Here is a 19,316-nt window from a genome sequence, read left to right as displayed (position 1 = left end):
AGAGCACGTGGTGTCTGGCAGCGAATGCGTCACCCAGATCGCGACGATCCATGGTGGCGACTGAGGAGGTCAGAGCAGTCAATAGTTGCGCAGTGCAGGACGGAACATTGTCCTATTGGGGCATACTTTGCCCGGTTCCGCACTAACTTTGACTCCCGATGCCGTCACTGTGGAGAGAGCGTCGAAACAGTGTCGCATGTCTTGTACGAGTGTCCCCAGCTCCGCGAGCTAAGGGGGGACTTGCCTGTGCAGTCACTCGACTTGTATGGTAGCTATGAGGCACTACGCCGGACGGCTAAGTTTCTTGCCAGAGCACTACGGGAGGACTAGTCCTTCCTGCTCTGATTTTTCAATAGGAGTTCATCTCAGGTGGTTTGATTACGTAATATGGTGGTTCGATTACGTAATATGGTGGTTTGATTACGCAATATGGTGGTTTGATTACGTAATATGGTGATATGATTGCGTAATATGGTGGTATGATTGCATAATATGGTGGTTTGATTACGTAATATGCTGGTATGATTGCATAATATGGTTGTTTGATTACGTAATATGGTGGTTTGATTACGTAATATGGTGGTATGATTGCATAATATGGTGGTTTGATTACGTAATATGGTGGTTTGATTACGTAATATGATGGTTTGATTACGTAATATGGTGATATGATTGCGTAATATGGTGGTATGGTTGCATAATATGGTGGTTTGATTACGTAATATGCTGGTATGATTGCATAATATGGTGGTTTGATTACGTAATATGGTGGTTTGATTACGTAATATGATGGTTTGATTGCGTAATATGGTGGTATGATTGCATAATATGGTGGTTTGATTACGTAATATGGTGGTTTGATTGCATAATATGGTGGTATGATTGCATAATATGGTGGTATGATTGCATAATATGGTGGTTTGATTACGTAATATGGTGGTTTGATTACGTAATATGGTGGTTTGATTACGTAATATGGTGGTTTGACTACGTAATATGGTGGTTTGATTGCATAATATGGTGGTATGATTGCATAATATGGTGGTATGATTGCATAATATGGTGGTTTGATTATGTAATATGGTGGTTTGATTACGTAATATGGTGGTTTGATTGCATAATATGGTGGTTTGATTACGTAATATGGTGGTATGATTGCATAATATGGTGGTTTGATTACGTAATATGGTGGTTTGATTACGTAATATGGTGGTATGATTGCATAATATGGTGGTATGATTGCGAGGCTGTCGCTATAAGAAAACACTAAGTGCAAAATACTTCTGAAAGCTGCAGCAGAACTGTCTAACAGCAATATGACCTACGATTTATTTTCCATCCTATTTTTTTTTATCTACGTCAAAGTCATTGACAAAATATATCACACATTTACACAGCAAATATTTAATGTCAGTCTAACAGGTTATAATGGTTCAGCTAACCTATTCCAATTTTATTTCGTTTCTGAACTAGTACACATTTAAACGCCTCACTGAAGCCTTTCCGGAAATTCTCATTGAAGCCTCCATATAGTATAGGATTTAATGCACTGTTGAAGTACGCTACGAACACTGCTGTATACTTTATGTCACTGCGCTGTGGAAGAAAAAAAAAACATTTCGCTTATCTAGTATAATAAAATGCATCACAACTTACACAAATAAATAAACAAATACCAATACACACTTTATAAAAAGTTAAAACAATCATACCAACTTCACCTGTAGACTTGTATTCGTCAGATTTAAAATTTCTTCCTGGATTACGCAATTATTTGCAACGATATTTTTTCCTTATGATATATGCCTATAGCTGAATCCCATTCTGATGTCCGAAATCCTTTAAAGGTGAAATCCTATAATAGTATTTCAGCCGGATCCAGAATTTTATGTAAACCGGGTCAACGATTTACCTTTACGCATGCTTCCGATTTGGCCTCGTTTTCATAGATGCTATTATAGCACGATTAGGAAGTTGGCGCGAAAAGTTATTTGTTTCATAGAAAGGGAAAGTTTTGCGTAGAGACGGTCACGTGACTATTAAAAGCAAGACTAGGTTTTGGGAAGTTTAGTGAATAGAAGAAGAAGTAAACAGAAGACTTATGGTAGCTCTAGAGCAAGGTCGGCTTTAGTTACTGAAGTAGATATCTAGCTAATACGACATTCGACAGTTCCATTCATTAAGTATTCAACTTCTTGTTCGACATCGTTTATCAGCGTCGACTACCTTCATATTGATCTGCTTTTCGCCTGTGTTATTTCTTTATGCGAGTGTTACCTCTGTTTAGACTTGTTTGTATAAGACACAGAGCAAAGGCGACTAACAATGCGTAGATTTTGTTTGTCCGTTCTAGTATTGTGGAGTTGTGTTTTGTATAAGTTTGTATGGGTCCTTAACTTTTGGTAAGATCACTGGACTGCATCAGTGCTGAAAAGCATTCACTTACATGTATCTATTACTTTTGATTTCGACACTAGCCTATGTCAACACTGTCCAGATAAATGCTCGTTATCAAACGTTGCTTGAAATATATTTTTACTTGGTATAGCAACACCGCCATCTTGTGAGTAGCAACCCAAGTCAACAAAACGAAAATGTGCAGCTTCCTTAGCAACGCCTTTCATAGAACTGAACTCTGTTGTAAAAATAAATTTTGTTTTTGAAGGCATGCATGAAATTTAATAGAGATTTCCACTGTAATAATTTCTGTTTCTTTATTGCTTGATGTTTATCGATGATGTATTATTTCTATTCTTTCTATATTATCTGTATTTCTTTCGTCTAATATTAACAATGGCACAAACAGAATCCTCTTGCTGGAGATGTATATAAATAACTTGACAACACACTTGAGAAACATCTGTGTTCTTTTCTTCCTTCTTATTAAACGCCTTTCAAACTAAACATAGACGTAGACTTTCAATTCAATAACAACTTGACTTAAATATCTTAAGACCTACTTGTTTAAAACTTTTTTTAGATTAGTTTTTGATTTCTGTTGTCGTGTTTGTGTTTGTAATGTTATTACAGTGCCTTGAGCCTACATTTTGTTTGTTAACAGCGCTTTATAAATAAAATTATTATTATTATGATTACTATAATAATAAACTTTCTACCAATACAACCTTAGCTGATATAAATTATTACTGAAACGACTTAATGATACAACATCAACTTCAACTAGTGGACCCGCAACGGTTTGAGCTCAGTACAACACATCATTACAACACAAGAACCAGTTACATTGCAAGGACCCCGACTAACTAGCTTTCCCTAATTTATACTTTAAAAAAAAAAACGTATCTTCTAGAATCCTAAAAACTTCTATTCTAAACATTTTATTAACTATGACCTTCTAGAAACTGACGTCTGCGATTTTTTTTCCAGACCTCTTTCCCTGACTGGATGATTATAGTTAAGGTGTGTTTGTTCTGCGTCTTCTTTGATCTTACCCCGGTTTCTAGAAACAGGTTGAATCAGGTCACAGTATCGATTCATGACATTCACATATAGTTTTTACTGGCAATGTTTTCGATTCCGAACATTAAGGATGCGTGCAGTGATTCACATGACTATGCAGACCCAATTGCGACCTACATATTTTCCCGCATCTCATGCAGATAAAGCCGTTGTCCGCTGGCGGTCTACTTAAGTTATTTTTCCGTCTTCTGCTCCTGTCTTCAATAATGGTTTTTCTTTTTGAGTCTTAAATGTTAGTCTCGCAGCCTTTGTGAGAGCTCTCCAACTCGCTATCATTGGCTATCTGCTGCCAGCTACTTTCCTCTATGCCAGTCAGGGCGAAATGGCGCCTGAGTTGATCTTTATAGCGTTTACGGGGGGGGGGGAGGCACCTCTGTTACGCCATCCACCTTTAAGCTTGCCAAAGAAGATCGCCATTGGCATGCTATCGTCTCCCATGTGGGATAAGTGTCCGACCCAGCGCAGCTGTCGAATGGTGATTAGTGCTTCTATACTGTCAACACCTATAGCCGATAAGTAGGCTATAAATAGCTAACTTATTCTTATTATTTAGTTGACATCAATGATCTTTTCAATATAGTGTCATTGACATTGTTTAATTAGTCATTTATTTCAAAATCACACTCACCGTTCTCTTTTGATTTTCTAACTTTTTTCTTTAGGTTTCATTATATCGCCTCCGCATTTCTCCTTATCATATTTGTTTCCCTTGTTCTATGTTACTGTCTTTTAAGGCTTAGAGAATGTAAACATAACTAAACAATCAGAAGCTTAACAAAATAAGAGAATACTGAGTTTCAAAGTTATCGTGAAAATCCCCACCAAGATAAGTAAAACAGAAACACTAGCAGCTAATATAAAATGCTATAACTTACAGTGGTCGGTTTCCCTAAGACGCTCATCAGTAACAGAGTCTGCTGTGGTGTCCAGCAGAGTGTGAAGACTACCAGGACAGCTACTAACATCTTGATCACCTGGTGTAGCAATGAGAAACTGAGACAATGGGAAATGCTAAGTCTATTTAACTCTCGTTTAGATTAAGTTGTGTACTCTTGGCAGGGGAGGTGCGGGTCCAGGGAGTCACTACTACTGTCATAAAGACAAAAACATGTTTCAATGCAACGATTGATTCATTCGTAATGGATGATATGGACATCGATATTTTTTAATAGCGCTTTGGTATTTGAGAGCTCAACGTTACAGATGGAGGGACGGACAGATAGCACGAAGTCAATAGCGGCTTTATTCTACCTTTTAAGTTTAAGAGTGTTCTTAATCATGTCTTTAACCAGATCTTTTAACTCTTTCTCTCCATAATTATTTATCACAATCTAGTGGAATCAACGTTGGTATCGTCAGTTAGGAGAGAAATTAAGTGATATCTTACGTAGTTGACGATGATGACGCAATTGAACCGTTACTGTTTTATTTGAAAAAACAAACAAATATTTTTTAATTGAAGTCTTAAGTTCCTGCTTTTCAGACCTTGCGATCTATAGGGTATCTGCTTCTTTGGCCCACGTTTAACGAGCAGGGTGTCATGTGACCAGCACAACGACCAACCGTCGTTACTTTACCCAAAGAAAGTCAGGTACCCAGTAGAGTTTGGTGGAATCAGGGGCGCCCTAATAATCCCGAAATTCAAAATCCAGGTCTTCACCAAGATTCAAACCCAATTATGGCAGCCTGTGGTGTAGCTAGGGATTTTGGGGGTCCGTGGGGTCTAAGGGGGCCCTGCATTTTGACATTTGACATCACGACGTGAGATAATGGCGTAATATTTAATGTAAAAAAAAATTTGGACACTCATTTGGGGGCTTCCCTCAAGTGGGGGCCCGTAACGGGGACTTTCAAATTTGGACCCCCTTCTCCCCCCCCCCACGCAAGCTACGCCACTGATGGCTACCTCATTGTCAATGAAATGTGGACAAAAGAAACACGACTTCTTCAAACGTGATGTGAGAAGTTACCTTCTTCTTGGACTTATCCTGTGCCGATGACGTGGAGTTGATCAGAGACCCCGGCGCCCGCCGGTGGAGCAGCTTGACGGAGATGATGGAGTAGGTGACTATCATGATGACGATGGGCAGGAAGTACATGACAATCCCCTCCACACAGTAGTAGACCACCTTCCCGCGCGGCCAGGTGTTGCAGTCTCTGTCTTTGTAATACTGGAATATACCATAATAGAACTACATGATTTTAGTGGACTTTGTAGGACTTTAGAAATGATATTTTAAATAGCATTTTGTAGTAACATGTTTTAATGGCGTTAACCAAGAGAACATTGTATTTCATAGTTAATCCTCTACCAACATAAGTCAGCTAGCAACTTAGAACTTCCCATCGAAGGACTCTTTTGAAGAATGTGACGCAAGTGGCAGCACCGCGATGGTGAGGTCACGTCAGTACGTCATCAAACTTAGGGCCTGCGATGGGAAGTTTTACCGCAGCTTCTCAGTCGAGATATTAAAGCATATTGTAGCGTTGGACCAGCTTAAACTCATATTTTAACATACATTTTCTTTTTATGGTAGCAATGTTGGTGTGTGCCAGGATTTTGTCAGAATCTAATGTCAAACATTTCCCTCTGACATTTCACACAACTGAAATACGCATTTCGACCAGTAGGACTTGAGGTCAATGACACTTTTTTTTTTTACAATCTAATATATCAAAATGACAATAGATAATCAGACAGAGGAAAAATATATGCAAATTACTGACCACTAGTTTGAAAATGTTCAAACTTTCAAATATATTGGAAGTACAATTAATTTAAAAAAAGATCACGCATGGGTAGAGGCAAAGGAACGAACTGCAGGAGGCAACAAAGCGTTTTATAGCACTCATCACCTACTTAAGACAAAAACAATATCAAGGAGAACCAAGAAAACGATATACAAAAACATAATAAGACCCGAAGCCATGTATGCAAGTGAGACTTCTACATCAGCAAAGACAACCGAAAATCTACCAAATACTTGAGAACGGAAAATACTTAGACAAATCTATAGAGCTATACAAGAGGAAACTGGCTGCAGGACACGCACTAACCAGGAAATGATATCAACTGTAAACCTATAATGATGGAAATAAAAAAAGAACAGACTACGTCGGCCAGGTCACCATGAAACAACGTCAGAGAGCAGAGGAGTAAAACTGTACAGAGGCAAAAACCAAAAGGCAGGCGACCCCAATGCAGATCACGAATACGATGGACTGATGATGTGAAGGCAGATCTACAACAGCTTGGGGGGTTCATGTATGGAGACGAAAGGCCCAGGATAGATTTGAATGGAGGGATGTGTTGAGGTAGGCTAGAGCCGTCCCAAGGCTGTAGCGCATCTGGAATGGATGGATGGAATGTGAAACATTTGGTTTCTTATATTTCGACTAGAGTTCCAAGTCTTATCACTAGAAAGTATAAAATAAAACACACACAAAAGATGCTAATCTGATGAAGAAAAAAAATCTCTTATTTAACAATACACACACCGAAACTAATCTTTTCTCGGCTGCCCTCGCTCACTCCGTGATTAATCGCGTCCATAACTCGCGGGCACGATTAAAAGACTTAATCATTATCTCATTTGACCTCACTGATACGGTTAACAGTCCGAAATTAAAGACATTATTTTCTTTTCCTTCTAAATGCTTGATTTGCTAGTGTGAGCCATTGATGTTACCCGGCCCCTACCACAGCCTTTCAAAAAGCACTAAAAGGGGATACTGATTGGGAAGAGGAGGGAGGGGGAAACGCTAAATTGGGACACAGGCCAGTTGCCTCAGCGAATCGTGAAAGACAAATGGATTTATCTTAGTTGGTCATTATTGAATTTCAATGAAAAAGAGCGTTAATTAAAAGAGGAGGATTCGTTGTTTGGAAAGAGTTTTACTGACTGGTCTTGTGTTCAACCTTCATTTTTATAGCGCTTAGGCATAGGACTTAATTAATTAATATTTTACAAGCAATGTAATTTTACAATATTCGAAGGGTCTCATAAAATATAGGATGCTGCAGTTATGTAAACCATCAAAATAAGTAGTCTTACAAGATTCGTAATATTACAAAGTATTTGACGTTTCAAGTTATGGAGGACAGAATGCTACGATGCTACGGGAGCGTACTGACTCATGATGTGCGATGTTACCAGCAATATAATGTTACAAATGTATTTACAGTTTTCAGCTATCTAATGTTGTAATGTGTATAATGTTTTACAATGTATGAAATGCTTCAAGTTCTAGTGTATGATATGTTACTAGGTATATATTGTTTTACAGCATATAACATGTTTTATATTATAGGAAATGTTACAAGGTATTCAATGTTTTAGCGTATGAAATTTTACAAGGTTAATGGTGTTTTACAATATATAACATGTTAATAGGTATGTTATGTTTTATAATTTATGAAATATTACAAGGTATATGTTATATTGTATGAAATGTTACAAGGTATATAATGTTAAAGTTTAAGAAATGTTACAAGATGATGCTATGGTGTATGTATAATGCTATAGTGTATGAAATGTTACAAGGTATATAGTATTATAGCGTATGAAATGTTACAACCTATATAGTGTTTTACAGTTATGACATATTACAAGATATATAATGCTTTACAAAGTATGAAATGTAATAAGGTATATAATGTTATAATCTATGAACTGTTACATGGTATGTAATTTTATAGTTATAGTATAGTGGATGAAATGTTACAAGGTATATAGGATTATAGGGGATGAAATGTTACATGGTATAGAATGTTATAATGGATGAGATGTTACAAGTTATATGGTGTTATAGTGTTTGAAAGGTTGCATGATATATAATCGTATAGTGTATGAAATCTTACGATGTAGGTTATGTTACAGTGCATGTAATGTAACAAGATAGGCCGATGTAAAGTTACTGATGTCACTGTGTATGTGAGATGACAGTGGTTACACCATGATATTTCTAAACAACCTGAGTCCACACTTCTGCACACCATCTGTCCTCCCTGTCCTGCCACAGGGTCTTAAACAGGTGCCGGACAAACAGATGAGGTGAGGCGGTTGCTATGGCAGCGACCCAGGTACAGACTGGAAATAAAAGAGAGGAAAGAATTGAATCAAATTAATCAGAAAACATCGTCCCGTGCTGGCTCTCAAGAAGATTGCCATTACTGCATTCATCAATAATGAGTTGTTGTTTTTCTGAGTTAAATCTAGTTTTCTTTTTATCAAAATGATTTCGACATGAGACTATAATATAGAATGCTAAATCTTGTGAAGAAATACCGACCACTCTTAAATTAGCCCAACGTTAAAGGTTTAACATAACCACGTTGCATTGGAAATTATTTTTGCACGTCGGAAAATTAAGTTTTTTTGGTCTGAGTTCTGGAGTAGTTACCCCTGTTTACCAATTACAATGATAATAATAATTTTAATTATAACTCAATTAGGCAATTTAGGTGAAGATTTTAGGGGCGAACGCCTGTCAACCTAACTGATCATCGTTTTTAGATCTGTATTATAATTTGAATAATTAGTCTATAAGTAAGCTGTGAAAAAGCCTATACAATTTTGATAGCTTTACCAAATAATTAAAGGTTGGACTAGCTTGTCTTATTCCAGATGCTACTGTATTTGTATGTTTAGGCCTACATGCCATTTTATGTAATCAGTATTGTTTAATTTTATGTAATTTTATGTAACACGAAGGTCGTAAAACAAATACAAGAAAACATTTAAAACTGTCATTTACATTGGTTCTACACATTTTGATTATTACAGTTAAGTCATACATTCTGCGTGTTTAAATCACTGTTCACGGGATATAATATTTCACAATCTAACTTTAAAAAGTTAGGGAATTCAGCACTGGGAACAATTACGCCTATTAAAAAGTATGCTCCCCTTTTAAGCCTAGCAGTCCTTGGGGAAGATGGTGTTAAGCTCAAATATTTCTATGGTTGACCAGGGTATCATGTGACCAGCACATCGAATGACCGCCTTTACTTTCCCTAACAAATGACCAGTGTCCATTGATCTTTATATGTGGATGGGCGTTCTACAGTTCCAGCTCTTTGCCCTTTCAATAACAAATGCCAGGTACCAGGCACCTCTTAGTGTTGGAAGGCCGCAGGGACACTCTAATGACGTAGTTATCTTCTGCGTAGAAGGAACATCTGTAATTTATAAGATAAGAAAGCTCCAAATACGAGTCTCGGTTTCAAAGCCAACCTCTTGGCCACTTAAGCTACACGCTGCCTTTTATGTCTATTAAGATACATCTATAGGATCTAAATAAAGTTTTCTCAAAAGCAAAAAAAAAAAAAAGTCAACTTAACTTACCAATAACGATGACAGTGGTCAGCGCTGACCATTTGGCCTTGAATGGGTAGACAATGGCTATGAACCGCTCCACTGAGATGATGGTCAGGGTTAAAACACTCGCCGTTACTGACATAACTTGAATAAATCAAAACAGTGAACAAATTAAAAAAAAAGATTCATGATGAAGTCTTATTGTCATCTTTAATTACTTTCTTGAAGCCACAGTTATTATTTAAATTTAAACATAATTAATATATAGCTTAGGAACAAAGCAACGGGCAGAGCCGGTGGGTAATGCAAAAATACACACACACATTCACACACATATACACATACTTGTTGTTCACCTGTTCCTCTATTACTAACATTTTTTTCCCCACGTGCTGACCAGCTAAAGGACATTGCATGCATTTCATTTTTCATTACGCTTGGGTGAGTGGACCACCTCAGGCAGACGTGTAAGGAATGTGTAAGGAAAGAGACAGTAGTTTTCTCTTCGCTTGAGAGGTTGAGGATTTGTGTGTGCGTATCAGTGGATTCCACTGGGATTATTGTTAAAGTATCTCTTTTACCCGGGATTAATCACAGTAACTAGGCAAGCGGACAATGGGTAAGTTCGTTTTTCTCTCTCTATATATATATATTAATAACTTAATTAAGGGAGGCAACTCAACGAGATATAGGTGTCTATTTACATGGAGACATGACAAACACATAGGACATCTGCCTTGAACACAGCATCTTCATTTAGCCTCTTTATCAGCTCTGACTTGGGCGGAAATCGTTCTCTCTCTCTTATGCCGACATCCCTCCTGGTCAAGTCTGTGATTATTTTCTTGTATTTTTAGATGCTCAGAAGCAGTCTATATCCAACTAATAATAAGGCTTATCATCGAGTCCGAAGATCAATGAAGAATGCAGTATTTCCCGTGACTACGCAGCTCTAGCTGTGACCTACATATTTTGCCGCATTTAGAGCAAGCATATCCATTGTCCGCCGGTCGATTTAGATTTTCTTTTCGCCGTCTGCGTCTGTCCTCGGCAGTGAATTTTCGTTTTGTCTCAAATGTGTATCCCGCGGCCTTTTGACCTCCAGCTGTCTCGTTCTGAAGCGGCATGCAACCAGGTGCTCTCTTCAATGTCAGTTAAGGCAAGTTGGCGCCTAAGCTGATCTTTCAAGCTTTTCCGTGGGGCACCTCTGTTACATCGACCACCATTTAGCTCACCAAAAAAATACTGCTTTTGGCATACTTTCGTACATCTAGCTAATCACCCTGTATAAAAAGAGGCAGGTCAAATTAAATTGACAATCGAGTCACATGTGATGCAAGCATGTCTTTATTTAGCGCAATCATCGTAAGATTATCCATATGTTAAGCGAGATCTTTGCAGTAGGACAGTTTTGGACAGTTTTGGACAGAAGACGAAGTCAACAGAACTATTGCTTAACGCTCTGTGAAAAATAAACGATCTTTAAAGTGGCTGTTTTAACTTAGACTTCATTTTTCTTGTCCGAATGTTCAGAAGTCTCATGATCGATTTTCATAACGCTTAAAATACAAATTGAATCTACAAACAACTCAATTTTTTTTTCAAGAATCGGTTTTAACTATATTGTGGTTCGTTTTATATTGAACTAGATCTGTTGCTGGTATTTATTTGCCCTTACCCCCCCCCCCCCCCATGCAGATGTCAGCAATTACTCTAATAGCGAATAATTCATTTCGCTGCTTAAAATATGTCTTGTCCGTGGGGGGACCCGTGGGGAGCGACCTCATAGTTTGTATGATAACACAAACTCTCTTTGTAATATTGTTTGATTTAGAATTAAGAATGTTTACATTCGCAATAAAACTAAAAAAAAAACAACCAATGAGGATATTCTCCAAACGCGCTGCCGTTGTGACTGAATGTTGTAAAAGATTACTTAACAAGGGTAAAAAAAAAGGTTCACAATTCCATTAAAGATAATCCCAGTTGTGATTTCAAGTCTCAGTCATTTTTGATATACCAAGCTTATATCAAGTCACTCTGTCTGTCTGTCTGTTCAAATTCTATTGTCCTTGCTTGGATGTAGTGTGTTGTCTAACTGAAACACTCTAAATACAATACACAGGATAAGACTTCTGAATACTTCAACTGGTATTAATTTACAGATGGAGATGATCGTCTTGTCTCACTATCTGTCGTTTACTTATCGGTCTCTATCACTATCCTTCTTTCTATCAGCCTTAGCCATCTTGTTCTCCCTTCATGTACCCCTATTCTGCAACGTCATTCGTCTGTCTGACTACGTCACTACTTTTACCGTCGCTCATTTCTCCCACCTCACTATTCAGATTTGCTTGAAACTTTGCACAATTATTCCTTGTCGATTACAAGAATGAATAAAGAATGAATAAATACGAAATATAATCAATCAGTTATTGCAGTCGTAATTAATTGATTATGTTTATGTGGAAAATGTACTAAAGTGACGATCGACCAGTGACAACAATCACAATAATGTAGACAATTCATCATCATCATCATCATCATCATCATCATCATCATCGTAGAACGACTATGGTTCATCTCAGAGCACACTTCCTCATTTGGCCGTGGAGCCCTATTTTGGAAAGACACTCCCGTGCACAGATAGTGCAGGTTAAGGTGGCTTTTGCTTTGGTGGTAAAGGAGATGTAGACAATTAGGTTGCTTGTTAAAAAACTAACAATACACTAATAAAACCTTCTATATTTATAAGTACTTCAATAGCACTGTGGCGAAACACGTCGCCCTTCCATAATGGAGGCTCCAGTTCGAATTCAAGCTCAAGAAACTTTTTTTTAATCTCGCTTATATGATCGCGCGAATAGGACTCTTGTTAACATGCACGATACTAGACGTATAACCAAAAGAATAACTTACGCAATTGTGTACAGTTATCAGCGTGTCTATCTGAACAAGTTCCGTCTAAAATAAAGTTCAATCAAAATTATTACGACAACAAAATGCATACACTGGTTTCACAAATTCTTATAGTGCCCTCGAATCGTACGAGGACAAGGGAGGCCAGCTTCTAAACCAAACAGTTTATACTTTTTGGACAATAAAAATTGTGAGCGTTTATGTCTCTATTTAATATGCACGACTAGATTAGCACGAGGATACGCGTAATTTATCTTATTTTTTGAAGAAAATTCTGTAATTTATAAGATAAGATAATAAACGCTTGCATGTGTATATAAAAAATGTCACATGAGTTAAGTGTACAATGAATGTCAGTACTGGCTTATCAATCAACTCCTTATTGCCTCGATCGACATGTTATAATAACAGTCAGCGATCAATAGGACACACAGTGCAAGAAACAAGGGTTCTTCACATTTCTGAGAAGCGCCTGCAGCTTTCCGCACGTTGAAAGGGACAGGTGTCCACTGTTTAAGAACCTCTAGCGCAGACCAATGCTTGATGTGTACAGGCAGCAACTGGCTAATTAGTTGCCGCTGAATACGCGAAGAACAAAAATAGTATCAAAACAAACGGAACAATGCCCGAGCATCGTATTTTATCGTTTCAATTATTCTGAGAGCTAGCGGAGACAAAGGAGACAATTCTAGCCGTCTGCAACAGGACTAATAGTATAATGGCCTGCTATTTCTGTGTTAACTAATATATAAAGCAAAACGTAAGGCGTATGTATGTGTGTATGTCCCGAATAGAAATCAAAACTGTATGATCAATATTGATAAAATTTGGTATGAATGTTCCTTAGCTCGAAGCGAAGACCGTAGTGTATGTTAAATGTCTCTCTCATAAGAAGTCCCTAAATTTATAATACTACATGATCACACCCTGAAGCTATGAATGTGTCGGCTGAACTGGTAAACTCCATTTTCATGGACTACTTTTATTTTCCTGTGAAAATTAACAAGTAGTCCTATTAAGGTAAAATCTCGCCATTGTTAACATAGATCTAAATCTAATCACTAGATACACAAAGTAAGGCCCGCGGGTCATATCCGGCTAATAAATCTTAAGAATCAGAAACGTCTACTCTAAACAGAAAATGATTGTATTATTTAAAAATAAATTTGATAAATTTACGATCACCTTCAAATAACTCAATAAAAATTACTGCACACTTGAGAGATTTTCACATGCAGGAAAATCCCCCCCCCCAAAAAAAAAATTAATATATTTATTTTGGTGTATTCGTTGTACGGAATACGAAAGCATTGCCAATCGGCGAAGTATTTTAATTAACAACATAGTAATGTTTCGTTTTTGTTACTGTGTTTCATAACTAAAAGAATGTTATGTTAATGTTAAACAAGAAGCATATTATTTTTCGTATGAAAATCTCCTAACAAAAAAATACATAGGCCTAAAGGTAATTCCATAATGACAAGTTTTGTAGTGTATCAGGTGTATAGAACAAAAAGGAAGTGCTATCGTTATTTTGTAAAACAGTGGAACAAATTACTTAATGTCAAATGAGCAAATTTCTAAGCACTTCCGTTTGTATAAAAATGACGTGTAAAATACTCTAGACCAGGGGTGGGCAACCTTTTTCCATTGAGGGCCGCATAAAAAAAATGAGAATTGGTTGGGGGGGGGCGCATAAATGTATATGAAATATGTCATTACAAATCAGAAAAAATACGCTAGCTAACTGTGTATCGTATCTTTCAATTCACATTTGTACAGTATTATACATTTACTTTTTCATTTTTTACACTCCCAATTGAGGAATTACAACAACATTTCTGAAACTAATTTTACGAATATTTTTATTTTTATTTTGCTATAGCTTTTTTTTTTTACATCAAAAAGATTTCACCACTAATGGAAAGTTGTACTCAATGAGACGAAATGAATCAGTTTACACTCGTGCATAAAGTTTCGAAACTGTGGAACTAGCTTACTAGTTGTTATCCTCGTGACTGCTGTAAAATTACAGTCAGTCAGCATCGACCTGTGATTACACTTGTTTATTTTCAAACGAGACAAAAAATACATGTTCACATATGTATAAGGACCCAAATAATGTGAAAGTTTAGCAGCAAAGTTTCTTTTAAGAGTGTGGAAATACAGCAGCTGGCATCCATAAACCTTCCGCGGAAAAACTGACTGGGACTTCTCTTTTAGGTCACAATTTGCTTTGAGGTATTTCTCCCTGGAGCTGAATCAACTTTTGCATCAATGGTGAGCTGAGGTTATTGAAAACTGGTTCCAACTTCTTGACGTCTTAAAATTTGCTTTCGAATTCACAATCAAGGAATCCAAAAAAGTCTTGTACTTTCTAGCCATTTCACTAGACATAATTTCACCTTTCAACAAAGGAAAATGACAAAACCTGTTTTCAATTGCTTGCCTGGAGAAATGGGAATAGCTTTGTTTGAAAAGATTTAAGATGTAGGCTACATACATTTCATGTGGAAAATCCCACTGCAATACTCCCGATCGGGATTCAAACTCAAAAAACCTCATTTTTACAGGGAAGTGCAATTTATCCCTCAGCCATCGCCTCTTATCAGAGGCGTAATGATGGGCTCGGCGTAATGATGCCTCGATGCCTCCATCAGGGGGTGCGCCACACTCAGAGAAGCCTTAAAATATAATTATTGTAGATATTTTAGTTAGGTAATATATTCTAAGGTTATTTGTATATTATTATTAAATACTTTTTATTTATAAGACTATATTTCTTTGTGATGTTCAGGGGGCGTGGCGCCAATAATGTACCTTGTCCCCGGCGCACGTTTTGCTTTTTTCGCCTCTGCCTCTAATTTAAGATTAGAAAAAAAAAACATGCCTAAAATATATCTAGAATAAAACTTCCTCCCCCGCAAAGAACAATCTACAATTTTCCAACTAAGAACAGGACACACACCACTATTAAATTACCACCTGAACAAAATAAACTCCACACAACTCCCCCTTTGCAGACACTGCGCCCACCCCTTTGAAACCATAAACCATATCCTCTTTGAATGCCCCTCCCTAATCCACCTTAGGCAGACCCTACTTGCACTACAGCCCAACATAACCAACACCCTGTATGGCAGTGCTGAACAACTGAAGAAAACAGCACACTTTTTTTCCTTGGCACAGTCTGCAAGAAGAACATCTAGAATAACATTTTTTAAAAAAAAACGACTGATTGCTTTTATATGTCAACTTTTAGTTAAACCGACAAATAAAAAAAAACAACCTTGGCACATCTATTATCTGTGGACAGAAATGTTAACACAAAGATGTATAGATTACCTTGGCTGAAATTTGTAAACTTGCACATAAAAGATCCAAAAGGCCAGTTGGAGTCAATCTGATTGCCCATATGAATCCACATACAAAAGATGCCAACGAAAAGGTCGCTGACAGCCAGGTTTAATATAAGCACATTGGTGGTGGTCCTCATTTTACGGTTGAGGATGATGATAAAGATGATAATGGAGTTGCCGACAATGTCCAGCACCATGGCGATGATGTAGAAGACGACTTTTAAAGTGACCTCCCAGGCTGGGATGTTGCCTATGGGGTAGGTGGCATTGAAGTCACTGTAGTCTAGCACTAGGGTCAATGGTATCTCGAGCTCATCACCAGGCGTGCAGTTTTTCTTGCTCATACTGCCAGGTTGTCAACGACGCGGTAAGAAATATAGTCCTTTAATACTTTGGTAAGTAGAGAGTTCCATGTCTAGTTCTCCAGTATTGAACCAGTAAGAAGTCTGCTAACTTTCAGTCGATGAATAACATCCATTTGCTAATTTTATTCTTTCTATTTTGTTAATACATGAACGAAAAAGCTGCACAAAAATGTTCTTAAAAGCATCGCGTATTTTAATTATTACTTCCCTTTTTAAGCCTCACACACATCTAAAATGAACCGCAAATTAATGACATTTAAACTAAATTTAAGCCATTCGTTTGGTGATATAAATAATGCAAATGTATACATTATTCATAGGGTTAATTATCTAGTTTGATTTTCATATACATGTACAATACTCTAGTAGTATTCCACGGTTGGGGGTCAGGGATACTTGATATTGTGTTGATTGTTCTGGGGTAGAGGATACTTGTATCATTTTTCTGTCTCTAGTAGTCTCAATGGTTAGGTAGCATGTCTTTGATATTAAATAATATTTCTATTACTATTATTATATTTTTAGGTTAATCACTTTTCAATTGCCTATGATTTAATACTTGTGAATTATGAGAACTTACAAATAAAAACCTATTAAAAAAAATAAAAAAAGCCCACAAAAGAGGCAAGATGGCCCATAATAGAGGCAAAGAAAAGAGGCATAAGGCCCAAGGATTCCTATGATGATAAAGCTAAAATTGAATAGCGCAAATTCTGAGGTTTCCTTTAAAAATTAATTGTAAAACTTAAATAATATACAAATTACCAGTATAATATTTAGGATTAATTATTAAGATAAAGCAAAAAAAAAAATTGCATCACTTACTGAGTTTATAATTTCTTACACAGCGTGTAGGTCAGATCCAATGTTTAGCTTTAAAACCTAAATATAGAAACGTTAAGCTCAAAGATAAAAAGTTAAGCTCAATAAAAGGTTTTAGATCCCATGAACCCACTAGTAATAAACTCTATTTAAGGTCTTACACGGCCAGCCTTTAAAAGTCCAAAACGCTTAACAAAATGAAAGCTGCACAAGGCCAATCACGGTTGGGATAGTCGAATGTTCGGTAAAACAAAAAATGTGAACACATGTAACCGTTATTTAGTAAATCAGTGGAACAAATTACTTAATATCAATCCAAGCCGTGAAACCACAGAAAATAGCGTAATCGGTTGCTAGGCAAGACAGTACAGCTGTTTCTAAACTCGCATTGGGAACAAGGGGAGATAAGTCCGACTTGCTGCGCAAAAATACACTGGCTTACGAGAAGCCATCATTTGTGTGGTGAGTTGTTTTTGTTTTGATAGGAATTCTACCCCACCCCCTCCCTCCTCTTCCCCGAGGGCGGTCATTACATGGATAATTCAAGAGTTTAATGAGGAAGGGAAAAAAAAGGACGCATCCCCGTATTGCCTGTTCACAAATAGGTCGAACAGTTAGGAGAATGTGTGGCCATCCTAATATGTGTGAGTGTGTTTACATTGGCGGCATTTGAAGACACGATAGTCGCTTGACTTGTGTCTACACTAAACCGATCCGGACACTTACCCCTGATCCTGACACTTATCCCTGATCCTGACACTTACCCCTGATCCTGACACTTACCCCTGATCCTGACCCTGATAAGTTTAAAAAAAGCGAAATACCTACAACGTTGAAATCGAGAATACATTTATCTGCCCAAGAAAGGTTGTCTGGTTTACAGTCCAGTATGTGGATGTCTGGTTTACAGTCCAGTATGGGGATGTCTGGTTTACAGTCGAGTATGTGGATGTCTGGTTTACAGTCCAGTATGGGGATGTCTGGTTTACAGTCCAGTATGGGGATGTCTGGTTTACAGTCCAGTATGGGGATGTCTGGTTTACAGTCCAGTATGGGGATGTCTGGTTTACAGTCCAGTATGGGGATGTCTGGTTTACAGTCCAGTATGGGGATGTCTGGTTTACAGTCCAGTATGGGGATGTCTGGTTTACAGTCCAGTTTGGGGATGTCTGGTTTACAGTCCAGTACGGGGATGCCTAGTCCTGGTTTTGAGTTCAGTATGGGGATGTCTGGCTTACAGCCCAGTGTGGAGATTTCTGATTTATAGCCCACTTTGTGGATGTCTGGTTTACAGTCCAGTGTGGAGATTTCTGATTTATAGCCAACTTTGTGGATGTCTGGCTTACAGCCCAGTGTGGAGATTTCTGATTTATAGCCAACTTTGTGGGTGTCTGGTTTACAGTCCAAAATGTGTCTTATTTTATAGACCACCATTAGGACGGCCCCAATATGCCGATGTTTGCCTAGTTTCAATAGGCGGATATTTGTTTAGGGGTCAAATGTTAGCATGCTAGAAATGGGGTTATAATTTGAGGATATTTGTTTCGGCAATGTTTCCCAAACTGTGTTCCGTGATGCCTAAATATGTGTTTCACGAACAACTGGAATAATTAACCACTAGGCCACCACGTGAATTAATCTTTCTTTAAAAAATAAGCAAAGTGTTTCGCTAAATACTCAGAATGTGCGATGTGTTCCGTTAATAAAAAAATTTGTAAACCACTGGTTTAGAGGTTCCATATGACAATGTTTATCTAAGGGTATAACAAGGGAAAATTTAAAGGGTATGTTTTTGTTTGTTTAGGGGGCAATATGGGGTACTTGTTGCGTGGGGTCCAATACAGGATTTTTGTTGGATTCCTAATATGGGTGACATTTTGCGCACCGTATTCTTAGTCTAGATTTATAGATGTATCATTAGAGTAATGGTGTCGCTAGAAGGGGCGGGGTGCGTCCGCACCGGGTGACACCTGTTGAGGGGGGGTGACACCCAAGTGAAAAAAAATGCACGTTTGAAATAAATGAAAATAAAAAAAAAAGTGTTAGTGACT

The 19,316-nt window shown here is 37.5% G+C and overlaps 1 protein-coding gene across 1 annotated transcript in view; it reads right to left on the bottom strand.

The window, feature by feature from the left end:
- LOC106074829 (neuropeptide FF receptor 2-like) overlaps positions 1 to 17,736 on the bottom strand; it is a 33,138-nt gene extending 15,402 nt beyond the window's left edge. Inside the window, exons 1-8 of the mRNA XM_056018900.1 lie at positions 17,427 to 17,736; positions 17,269 to 17,325; positions 16,065 to 16,672; positions 9,828 to 9,944; positions 8,455 to 8,570; positions 5,451 to 5,651; positions 4,356 to 4,454; positions 1,443 to 1,596 (exon numbers count right to left, since the gene is read on the bottom strand). Of these exons, the coding sequence (XP_055874875.1) occupies positions 1,443 to 1,596; positions 4,356 to 4,454; positions 5,451 to 5,651; positions 8,455 to 8,570; positions 9,828 to 9,944; positions 16,065 to 16,422 (1,045 nt within the window). The 5' untranslated portion in view covers positions 16,423 to 16,672; positions 17,269 to 17,325; positions 17,427 to 17,736. The remainder of the gene's footprint in view (positions 1 to 1,442; positions 1,597 to 4,355; positions 4,455 to 5,450; positions 5,652 to 8,454; positions 8,571 to 9,827; positions 9,945 to 16,064; positions 16,673 to 17,268; positions 17,326 to 17,426) is intronic.
- Positions 17,737 to 19,316: the final 1,580 nt, after the last annotated feature.

Source organism: Biomphalaria glabrata, chromosome 2 (genome assembly GCF_947242115.1).
Source record: "Biomphalaria glabrata chromosome 2, xgBioGlab47.1, whole genome shotgun sequence".
Classification (NCBI taxonomy): domain Eukaryota; kingdom Metazoa; phylum Mollusca; class Gastropoda; family Planorbidae; genus Biomphalaria; species Biomphalaria glabrata.
This window is presented reverse-complemented; position numbering and strand designations above follow the sequence as displayed.